This window comes from Palaemon carinicauda, chromosome 25 (genome assembly GCF_036898095.1).
Source record: "Palaemon carinicauda isolate YSFRI2023 chromosome 25, ASM3689809v2, whole genome shotgun sequence".
In the NCBI taxonomy this organism is placed as follows: Eukaryota; Metazoa; Arthropoda; class Malacostraca; order Decapoda; family Palaemonidae; genus Palaemon; species Palaemon carinicauda.
Genome location: NC_090749.1, coordinates 81,409,589 through 81,422,088, shown reverse-complemented (window position 1 = coordinate 81,422,088; position 12,500 = coordinate 81,409,589). Strand labels below are relative to the sequence as shown.

General features: G+C 35.7%; 1 protein-coding gene across 2 annotated transcripts in view; it reads right to left on the bottom strand.

Annotated features, from left to right (window-relative positions):
- Positions 1–12,500, bottom strand: part of LOC137619247 (protein kinase C-binding protein NELL2a-like) — an 18,488-nt gene that overhangs the window by 4,996 nt on the left and 992 nt on the right. Inside the window, exons 2-3 of one of the 2 annotated variants that reach the window (XM_068349423.1) lie at positions 3,214–3,264; positions 2,815–2,865 (exon numbers count right to left, since the gene is read on the bottom strand). In XM_068349423.1, coding sequence (XP_068205524.1) covers positions 2,815–2,865; positions 3,214–3,264 — 102 coding nt within the window. The remainder of the gene's footprint in view (positions 1–2,814; positions 2,866–3,213; positions 3,265–12,500) is intronic. The other variant, XM_068349424.1, reaches the window with a different exon arrangement.

Below are 12,500 nucleotides of genomic sequence, written 5' to 3'. Positions count from 1 at the left end.
CAGAGTATTTTGAAAACACTCCATCCTGAGGTTTAGCAAATGAGAAATATAATGAAGACTATCAAATGTTATCAAACAGTGCCAAGACTAAAGACAACCATTGTTTATGTAATGAAGACTTTTATATCTCACTGAATAAAGTAAAGGGGAAAAGGTTAAACTTTGCTAGAATCTCACCCAGCACTTTTGTGGGTAATTTGTATTTTTATTAAATATAAATTAAAATTCTTCTCAATGCATAAAAAGAGAAACAAAATATTGTTGTGTTATGGTAAGTACTGAATTATTTCAAGTCTTGTGTTATTGTTCACACTGCCAGGCATAGTAGCTCCAGTTAGTTCGTATGTCTGTTTCCATTTTATTCAACTTCGCCCCTCTGCATAGTGTGCTAGTTTTCATTTGCTCCACCTAATGAATTTGGTGTTCCCTTAGAAACGCCACAGCTTTTCCTAATGCGTTACTGTTGGCTATTAGATTCTGGTGCTGGATATCTGTTGTTTAAGCTAGTAGGCCTTGAATTGAAGCCTTTCTTCACTGTTGTTTACGATTTTTACTTCGAAATGACCAATCAGAATACAGTTACATTTTAATCACAGCTTTTGATTGTATCATCATCAAATTCGTCAAGTATTGTGGTTCAGCAATTGATTTTCAAGTTGAAAACTCTTAGTTAAGGCATGGATACCGAACGGGAAAGATCTGAACATATGCCAGACAAAGCTATAGACTAATTCTAAGTAATACCAAGGAAAGTTTTAATCTTCCATCAGAAATAAAGTGTACCGAGCAGTGCATAAGATTTTAAGATTTTTAATATAATTCTTCATTAGGAATTTACTTTTAAGAAACATTCGACCCTTTTCTTTTTCAATTGCACGAAAAATGTCGTATTGAGAAAGCTTTTTTAAATATTTTTGGTGATAAATCTATTTCGAAGAGTTTTTTGAATTCTTTGAATTGAACTTGTTTCGAGTATTGTTCTCCTGTCTGGCTTTCAGTTATTGAATCTCACCTTAATTTGTTGGAAAAAGAACTTGGAATCTATTAGATTTGTTTATTCCTGATCTAAATGTAAATCTCTGGCACCCTTTTTTCAACAAGTTCTTAGTGGATCTTATCAGACCGCAGCCTCCCGTACCTTGGACTAGGTATGCGGTTTAATTCTAACAGTCATGCCTTCTTCCCCTTGAGGTTCAATACTACACAGTATTCTGAAAGTTTTATTCCAGCTGTGACCAGATTATGGTAGTGGAACTTGAGTAGTTTACTCCTAATTCTTTTTTTACATCGAACATAAGTCTTCATATTTTGTATATGACAGATCTTTTTTACCTTTGTTATTGATCTTAAAACATTTATATCAGTTATCCATTATTTCTCATGTACTTTATTTGTTTTGCTTTCTTTACGAGGCTTTTCTTTTCTTGCTTGAGCCTTTGGGCTTATAGAACCCTGATTTTCCAAATAGGGTTGTAGCCTAGCTAATAATAATAGTAATAATAGCCATAGCCTTTTTACCATGGTCTTCCTATGTCTTGGGTTAAAGATCTCTTGTTTTAGGGTACACTCGGGCACGCTATTCTATCTTGTTTCTCTACCTTTTGTTTTTATGAAGTTTTTATAGTTTATATTATGTTAGATCCAATTTAATGTTGTTGATGATGTTGACATGTTTTATTCTGATTGTTTTTACTTCTTTTGTAGTTTATCTATTTCCTTGTTTCCTTTCCTCCCTGGTGCTTTTCCCAGTTGGAGCCAGTGGATATAATAATAATAATAATAATAATAATAATAATAATAATAATAATAATAATAATAATAATAATAATAATAATAATAATAATAATATAGTAGCATGGCAGATCTCTCTCTTTCTCCTTCTAACTCTCAGAGAAAAGCGTCTTAAAACGAAGTTGAAGTCAAGAATAGATAGCCTAAAATAGACTTTATATAAATAGAAACAAAGGATTTGAATATTTATAGAAATAATTTTATAGAAACTAAAGTATAAACTATAAGGGAGAAAGAGGAATTTCCTCATAAACTTTTCCAAATTTTAGATTTTTGAGACAAGAGACAGAGCAAAGAATTTTGATACATAATCATCTTCAATTCATTTGTTGATAATCGAAAAGAAAAGTTATTCCATTTATATTATTAACAAATATTTTCTACCCATTATTTACTTAGCATAATATATATATTTATATATACATATATACACACACACACACACACAGATATATATATATATATGTATATATATATATATATATATATATATATATATATATATATATATATATACATACATATATATATATATATATATATATACATACATATATATATATATATACATATATATATATATATATATATATATTATATATGTATATATATACATATATATACATATATATATACATATATATATATATAAATATGTATATCTATCTATATATATATATATATATATATATATATATATATATATATGTATATATATATATATATATATATATATATATATATACATATATATATATGTATATATACATATATGCTGAGGGAAATTACTACATTCCAATAATAAATGGTTCAACAAAAGGACGAAATACCAACCATTTTCTCTGAATGTCTTCGCATCAAGGATGGAAGGTTCAGATCTAGTGATTAATATATTTTGATAAATATGTTTTAAAACTTTAAGAATTTTTTTCAATAAAGCAAATTAATCTAAATAGAAAAGTTGAATTTGTCAGTTTTAGTATATCATCAACAAGTATCCTTTATCAAGAGACTCTAACTCACCCATCAGCTTGTCCATAATTTCATCTTGTTTCTGCTGAATTGCTTCATACCCTGATAGAAAATGGGAATTTGTAAGATTTTTTTTTTTTGTCTAATTGCTTCCCTTACTGTGTCACTGTTGGCTATTAGATTTCGGCATGGGATACCTATTGTTTAAGTTGGTAATCCTTGTATTAATGCCATTTTCAAGCTGAACCACCCACCTATCATCTACAACCAATTATGATCACTCAAAATACGACAATGAAGGTAAGTCATTGTAGACAAAATCATAGCCTAAGGTCTGTAAAGATGATTCGCAGGTAAGTATAAGAGAGAAAATTAGTCTTAAGAGAATGCTGAAAATATCAATTTAGATATGTTATTAACAAGTAATCTTTAACAATAATTCTAACTCACCCTTAAGCTTGTCCATAATTTCATCTTGTTTCTGCTGAATTGTTTCGTATCCTGAAAGAAAAAGGGAAGCTCTATGATTTTTTTTTCTAATTGCTTCATTCAATCTCAGTTATTGTATATTTCAAACTAACCTATGAAAGAGGGTGTGACAAATAGAATAAAAGTGTAATGAATATCATCATTAAATCTCATTTAAGTGCCAAGACTAAAGACAACTACTGCTTATGCAATGAAGGCTCTTATATATCTCATTTAATGATGTCAAGAATAATAGATTAAATTTCGTTTTAATCCCACCCTGAGTTTCTATAGTAATTTATATTCTTTTGTGCGAAAACCCATAAAAAAAATAACTCTTTTCTATACTCTCTATATTTTTTAATTGACTTATGAAAAGTACTGAATTTTTCCAAGTTTTGTGTTGTCGTTCAAACTCAAAGACATTATAGATTCCATTAGTGCAGTTCCACCTCTTTGTGTAATATTCGAACGAATGCACAATAGTTCCACCAAAGGATTTTGGTGCTCCAGTGAAAGCACTGTAGTGAAAACAGAATTTTACCACTTCCTACGGTGAGCATTGAAATCACCAACATTGACAAAAGACCCCTTTCTATTATCTTTTTGTAAATTAGCCATAATAGTAAAAAGATTACCAAAGATACAATCTTCCATGTCTGGATTCCAGTAAATCGAACACAAACAGTTGTTACGCCTGCCACAAACTTTTATTATCTGAATTTCATGACATCCACATTAACAGATGGACTTATGAGAAGAAAGAGTACTCAGCCTTAATATATGCCTCCAATCTCCTGGCCCTAGGAGTTATGGAGGATTAATTTTTGTTTTATCTTTTGTTTATTTTCTTTTGCCAAATCCAGAGAGAGAAAGAGAGAGAGAGAGAGAGAGAGAGAGAGAGAGAGGAGAGAGAGAGAGAGAGAGAGAGAGAGAGAGAGAGAGAGAGAGAGAATTTCATTTGCTTTAGTTTTGCTAAATCGCGCGTGCGCGAGAGAGAGTGTGTGTGTGTGTTTATGTGTGTGTATGTGTGTATGTGTGTTTGTGTGTCCACGGTGTGCGCCGAAGAACGAGTGGTAGTTAGCGAATGATTGTTTGGAGTGGGAAAGACTGTCGGTATATTTGAGGTTGTTTGTTTACATATTTTTTAGTTAGGTTACGACAGTGGTGAATGTTTCGGAGCGAATGCTTTTTTGATTTGACTGCAGCAAGAGGCAGTACTGAGTGCTGGATTTATTATTATATTTTTCTTACCAGCGTTGGAATTGTTTTGATTATTTCAAAAGCCGTGATTCCTCCTTTGGAGAACTTATCATTGAATGTTGCCCAACCGTTGATGACCTGGCCTGTAATTGATTGTGTATAGATTGCTCTAGTGGATTGACCAATTGTTGCAGACCTGAATTACGATTATGATTAGGAATTTTCTCTGAATGATGATGACAATGATGATGATGACGACGACGCGTTACCCAGCATAAATTGCTTCACTAACCACTTGTTAGAAGTTCTTGTGTAGTGGGAAAAATTATGTCTGCCACCGAGTGTTGCGTGTGCCAGAGAGTTGTGGCATTGGCCTGAAAGGACTGTTGGCCCTTGTGTGGACAGAGGTCCACACATAAACAAATATTTTATTTTGGTGTGTGGGTATTTTTAAGTTTGTTAGGGGTTTTTTATTTTTTGAATGGTGTTACGTTTTTTTGGTATACTTATTAAGTTAAAGATTAGTTATAAGAATATTTATTTTGGTTGTTGATGTTGTATTGCAGTTTTAAGAAATATAGTTTTAAGGTTATGTTTTGTTTTTTGTGTCCTTTTGTCTAAGAGTCCAGTTTTAGATAATGTAAGGGGAAAGTTTGTGTTGTGGAGACGATTGTCAGTAGGTGTGATTCCGGGTGTGGGGGTTGTCCTTGCAACATCCCCCCACATTATTTCGGCGCCCGAACAGGGACAGCCGAGGTGGGATTGAAGCTGGATTCTTAGACAAAGGACTGATAGGATAAGATATTAGATTATGGTTGATGAAAAATGGACGAACAGTTGAGGGTTTTGAAGGAGGAATTGCGGCTGAGTAAGGAGCGTGAGGAGAAATTGTTGCAAGAGAATAAGTGGTTAAGGTGTGAGAATGAGGAGATGCATAGGAAACTGAGGGAAATTCAGGGAACTGTAGAGAGAGTGGAAGAGGATGTTGAGATGAGGATGCGAGAGAATGAAGAACGGACGGAGAAACGAATGGAAGATATGATGGGGCAAGTAATGGGGATGATGAAGACTTTAATGGGGGAAGGTGCAGTCGGAGGAGTGTCCTCAGCTTCGGGTAATGGGTTGATAGTGGATGAGAAGGCTAAGGTTAGTGATAATGGGAAAGGAAGTGATAGTGATAGTAGTGATAGTGATAGTGATATTGAAGATAAGGGAATTAGGAATAGTAAGGATGAACAGATAGGTGAGAGGAAAGATGAAAGGAAAGGTAAAAGTGATGTGAAGAAAGAGAAGAAAAAGTATCAAGCTGATAGCAAGGACGATCGTGAATGGGTGAAAGTGGCGAGTAAGAAAAGGGCTAGTAAGAGTATGATCAAGGATAGGAGTATGACTGTGGAGTTAGATTCCTTATATTCTAGCGAGGAAGTAGGAAACAAGAAGGAAGGTAGCAGTGATGATAGCAGTGAGAATGAACGTGATGTGTGTAAGACTGTGTTTATGAGAGAGTTACCTCAGTGTAAAAGATTCAATGAGCATAGTAGTAGGGATGTATACGAGTTTTTCAAGGAGTATGAGAGGTATTGTCAGGATAAGTATGGTGATGGTAAAAGAGTTTGGGCTAGGGAGTTAGGAGAATATTTGACTGGGTATTTGTTGACGATGTATGGAGTGATAATGAGTGTAGGTGACGTTGATTATGAAAGTGTGAAAAAGAGAATAATTGAGCAGGTAAAACGTATGAAAAGTTGCATGGCCGAATAGTCTAGGAATTGCCAATAGTGACAATTGTGAATATGTAGTGGAAGGTTCGGAAGCAAGTAAATTGGTGAAAACAAGTGTGCATGTGTATGATGGTATTTTGAATTTGCAGGAGCCAAAGGTGTATGTGAGCTTGTTGCCGACTGTAAGGAGGAAGAGAATACGGGGTATACGTGAGGGTGATTGCATGGGATGTATGTATACGTTGGTCAATGTAGAGGATGAAAGGTATGTTAAATTGAGACATGGTATGATGGGTGACATAAAGCAGGATGGCGATTGGGACTATGAAAGTTTGAAAGAAAGAATTAATGTAGATGAGAATAAAAGTGAGGGAGAAAGGGAACAATTGTATAGGATGTTATGGGATCGACGTAGAGTTTTGAGTCGCGTTGACGAGGATTGTCGGGGATCAAAGCTGCCTGAATTTAAGATAATTCTTAGTAATGATACCCCCCTATATCAGCGTCCCCAACATTTTTCTCCGCCTATTGCCAGAGAAATAGAAGAGCAGTGCCAGGAGTTAGAGCAAATGGGTGTAATAGAAAGGAGTGAGAGTGCCTGGAATAGCGCTATTGTACCTGTAAGAAAGCCGGATGGAAGTTTACGTATGTGTATTGATTATAGGAAGGTGAATGAAGTAACTGTTAAAGAAGGTTTTCAGATGAATGTAGTGTCTGACTGTGTGTATAAGATGCATGGTAGGAAAGTTTTTACAAAGTTAGATTTAGTTAGGGGCTATTACCAGATGCCTCTTGCAGAGGGGAGCAGGCCCATTACGGCATTTTCAAGTAGAAATTGTCATTATTAGTTTAAAAGATTAAGTTTTGGCCTTGCTAATGCGCCTGCTGCCTTCCAGAGGGCGATGAATGTAGTTTTGGCTGGGTTTGATCGACAGAAGGTGACTGTTTTTATAGATGATATTTTGATTGCTAGTGAGACTGTTGAGGAACACATGCAGTTGCTTGAAGCAGTATTAGAACGCTTGATAGAAGTTGGTGTGAAAGATAAGCTTGAAAAGTGTACATGGTTGGCCGGGGAGGTTGAATTTCTTGGGCATGTGGGGAATGAATCGGGTATAAGGAAGAGTGAAAAGTTTGTGAGTAAGGTGAGAGAGTTTCCACGTCCTCATACGGTGCGTGAGTTGAGAGGTTTCCTTGGGTTGATTGAATTTGGTCGGAAGTTTGTCAGAGATTGTTTGGGAATAGGGAAGCCTTTGAATGAGTGGACAGGTAAGAGAAATAGTACGAGACTGAAATGGGATGAATGTATGATTGAAGCGTTTGAAAAGTTGAAAGAAGAGGCTGCGAGAGACGTCACTTTGGCCTTTCCCGACTATAGTGAGCATGCGAGTATGCTAGAGTTATATACGGACGCTAGTGGGATTAGCGTGGGTGGTTGCTTGGTTCAAATGCAAAGAATAAGTGGAGATGAACAGTTGAGAGTGATAGCGTATGTAAGTAAAGCATTTAATAAGGCTGAGCAAAAGTATTCCACGATTGAAAGGGAGTTGGCTGCGATACGGTTTTGCGTGAAAGCGTTGAAGGTATTTTTGTATGGTGTGAAATTTATTGTGCGTACTGACCATCAGCCCTTAGTGTACATGATTAGGAAAGAGTCTGTGAATGCTAGAGTTGCGAGGACAATAGAGGATTTGAATGAATTTGACTTTAAGCTAGAATATGTATCTGGGAGTAAGAACGTGATAGCAGATGCGATGTCAAGAATGTATGGTAAGATAGAAGATAGTAGCGAGAATGATAGTAATTTTGAAAGGTTGCCGTAAGGTTTAGTGGTGGTAAAAAGTTTTGAAGGGGATGACATGGTGTATAAATGTATTTTGTGTGGGTTAAATAAGTTTAAATTGAAGGGTTTGAATAGGGATATACCTGCTAGTGTAGATGAGCTTAGAATGGGTGTTAGGAATGAAGTATAGAAATAAATAGCATATAAGGAGGAGGATAGTGTGCTTGAGGGTGAATTGTTATCAAAAGTATTGTTGGTAGTATGTTGTATGGTGTCACTGTTTATTTGTATTTTGGGTGGAATCGTCCGATGCAGTACCGAGCAAATAGAGACTGAAATGGAGTATATATTGAGGTTACAATGAAATGAAAGATGTTGCAAGTTGTTGAGTGAGAAGGAGGATTGTCCGAGTGACTTGAACCCGAGTGGTATGAGCATGGAAGATAGCGAAGATGAACATGGGTGTGACAAGGATGACCCTATTGATAGGAGAGTAAACATTTGTATGCATGGTGTAAAAGGAAGAATTATGACGTATGTGGGTATAAATGAGAATGAATACTGTAGTTTAATTGATACAGGTGCGCAAGTGTCATTAGTGAATATGTCTGTTATCAAGGAAATAGAGCTGTACAATTGGGAAGTGAAAAGGCAATGTACGAGTGTGAGAATTCATGGGATAGGTAAAGGAAGTTTGCTAGTTTGGGAAGAAGTGCGTTTAAAAGTAAAACTGGGAAGTATGGAGGTGGAACATAATTTTATTGCAATGGGAGAGAATGAGATGCCTAGTTGTTTTTTGATAGGAATTGACTTTTTAAGATTGCATGATTTATCAGTTGATATTGGTAGTGGTTTGCTTCTGGAGAGTGGATGTGAAGTAGTCGTGATAGAAGATAATAGTGTATATATGACGAATTTTGTTGGCATGGTTGATATTACGAGGAGTGAGGATGATCTACTGACTAAAGAGGAGGTGGAAGAAATGCAAGATGAATGTGTGGAAATTAAAAGGTTACATGAATGTATGTTGAATAGTTTTGAGGTAGAAGAATGGCTGTATGATTTAGAGGTGTATAAGAAAGTTAGTAAGAGACTTATTGTGTGTAAGAATATTGTTTATTTTCTACATAAAGGAATGGATGAAGATATATATGTTCCTGTGTTTCCGGTGCATGCAGCAGTAAGTATGTGTATGTTAGTGCATGACAGATATGGGCATATGGGTAAGAATAAATTACGGGAATGCAAGCGTAAGAGATTGTTTACACCTGGGTTGAGTCAGATATGTAAGGATGTAGCGACTATGTGTGAAGATTGCCAGAAAGGGAAGTATCAGAGAGTGCATGCTAATCCGCCTGTTTTGAGATAACGTATGAAAGAACCATTTGAGATGTTTGTGAATGATTGTGTTTCATTGGCTGTGACTGCGAGAAGACATGTGGGAATGATTGTTATTGTTGATCACATGAGTAAATTTACCTATGCAATACCCATCAAGGATAAACGGAGTGAGACTGTTGCAAGAATGGTTGGTCAAGTGATGTTGCCGATGTGTGTGTGTAAGCCTGTGAGAATGTTAAGTGATAGTGGCCCTGAGTTTGTTGGATGGGAGTTTGAGCAGATGTTAAGAGAATGGGGTATTGAACATGTGTATTCGACTCCTTATATGTCAAGTGCAAATGGGCTGGCTGAAAGGACTGTAAGAACATTAACTGAAATTTTGCGAATGTTGAGTACATGTGATAATGATTGGGATTTGTATGTTGGTGAGCGTTGTGGGCTTATAATGCAACAGTGCATAAGAGTACGGGTATGTCTCCATGTAAGTTTGTGTTAAATTTTGAAAAGATAGTAAGACCGAGGTAGGGTGTGTCTGAGGATGATAGAGATGTGTGGAGGAAAGCAAATGAGAGGTTTGAAAGCTTTAAAGTTGGTGAGAGAGTGATTAAAGAAGTAATTGAAAAGGGTAGAATGAATGTAAATAAGGTGCGTGATAAATTTGAAGGTCCATATGAGGTGTTAGAAGTTGGTTCGAGTGGATTAAGTTACGTTTTGGGTAAGTTGTGTGTGGGTGGTATTGTGGAAAAAATTAGGGCCCACCACAACCAGTTGCGTAAATGGAAAGAGGTACCTGAGTATATCCAAGAGAATGGGAGGAGTAAATGGTTGAAAAGGAACAAGTGTGAGCCTAGTATGTATGAGGACTTAGGTCTGGAAGGTAAACAGTTGGTGTTAGTAGAATATATGAAAAGGAAGGATACGAGAGCTTTAAGTAAGGGTGAAAGAAGGGAAAATTTTATAAGTAAAGGTGAGAATAGAAATAAGTAGGACAAGGGTGTAAATGTACAAGTGTGTATGGAAGATAAATGTGTTAATACAGATGAATCATGGCTGAGTATGAATGATACCTATAGTGTGTGTGGTTTTCCATTAGATGATGTAAAAGAAAGGATGACGAATGCGAGAGTGAGAGATAGGAGAATGATTAGTAGTATGAATGAATCTTTTGCTAAAGTTGAGAATGTTTTTGATGAAATGGATGAACTGTTTACAGAAATGAGTGTAATTTTAGGGCCAGATGAGAACGAGGTAGATATGATTGTACATGATATATTAGATGATAGGGATTTAGATAGGAATAGTGGTAATGTAGCGAATGATTGCGATAAGGAAGAAGTGAATGAGAGAGTATATGGGGGCCCAGTTACTCGGAGTAGAGGTCCCGTTCCCGACTGCAACTGAGTAATGAAAAAAAAAATATTGTAAGTTTTGTGTGAGTAGGATTTGGCAAAGTAAGGGGGAAGGAATGTGGAGGATTAATTTTTGTTTTATTTTTCGTTTATTTTCTTTTGCCAAATCCAGAGAGAGAGAGATAGAGAGAGGGAGAGAGAGAGAGAGAGAGAGAGAGAGAGAGAGAGAGAGAGAGAATTTCATTTGCTTTAGTTTTGCTAAATCACGCGTGCGCAAGAGAGAGTGTGTGTGTGTGTTTTCGTGTGTGTTTGTGTGTATGTGTATTTATGTGTCCGCGGTGCACGCTGGAGAACGAGTGGTAGTTAGCGAATGATTGTTTGGAGTGGGAAAGACTGTCGGTATATTTGAGGTTGTTTGTTTAAATTTTTTTTAGTTAGGTTACGACAGTGGTGAATGTTTCGGAGCGAATGCTTTTTTGATTTGACTGCAGCAAGAGGCAGTACTGAGTGCTGGATTTATTATTATATTTTTCTTACCCAGCGTTGGAAGTGTTTTGATTATTTCAAAAGCCGTGATTCCTCCTTTGGAGAACTTATTATTGAATGTTGCCCAACAGTTGATGACCTGGCCTGTAATTGATTGTGTATAGATTGCTCTAGTAGATTGACCAATTGTTGCGGACCTGAATTACGATTATGATTAGGAATTTTCTCTGAATGATGATGACAATGATGATGATGACGACGACGCATTACCCACGTAAATTGCTTCAATCACCACTTGATAGAAGTTCTTGTGTAGTGGGAAAAATTATGTCTGCCACCGAGTGTTGCGTGTGCCAGAGAGTTGTGGCATTGGCCTGAAAGGACTGTTGGCCCTTGTGTGGACAGAGGTCCACACATAAACAAATATTGATTTTGGTGTGCGGGTAATTTTAAGTTTGTTAGGGTTTTTTTTTTTTATTTTTTGAATGGTGTTACGTTTTTTTGGTATACTTATTAAGTTAAAGATTAGTTATAAGAATATTTATTTTGGTTGTTGATGTTGTATTGCAGTTTTAAGAAATATAGTTTTAAGGTTATGTTTTGTTTTTTGTGTCCTTTTGTCTAAGAGTCCAGTTTTAGATAGCGTAAGGGGAAAGTTTGTGTTGTGGAGACGATTGTCAGTAGGTGTGATTCCGGGAGTGGCATCCCGTTTCAAAATGATTGGCTTCTTAAGTTTGCCGCACACTGAGCCGGAACGGAACCGCTTCCGAAACCACCAAAGCCTCAGAACAGAACAGAAACGACGTTCAGTGCGCACACCGAGCCAGAAGCCACAGAACGGAACCGACGCAGAATTTTATATAAACGAAATAAAATTTTCCTTAGTCATAACTGAGTTTTTATTTAATTGATGTTTCAATGATTAGATATTCTCTATATCAATCTTTTATCGAATCTGTAAGCCAAATGTTTAAATGTTTTCAAAAAAGAAAAAAGAAATATAATAATACAAATAATAATAATAATTAATAATCACTCCTAAATTCTTTGTATCAAATCATTTGTTCACATCATTGTTTTTAAAGTACATTCGTCAAATTTCTGATATCAGCAAAAAAAAAAAAAAAAAAATAATAAAAATAATAATAAACAATAATAATAAATAATAATCACTCCTAAAATCTTTGTACTAAATCATATGTTTACATCATTGTTATTAAAATACATTCGTCAAATTTCTGACATCAGAAAAATATTGGTTGCTATCTCACAAACCTCTGAATTCCTCAGCAACCCTCTCCAAAACCACCGCTGCAGTCGTTCTGTGCATGTGCAGCCTGTCAGACGCCACCGGCGCTTCAGAAAAAAATATCTTTCAAAGAATAC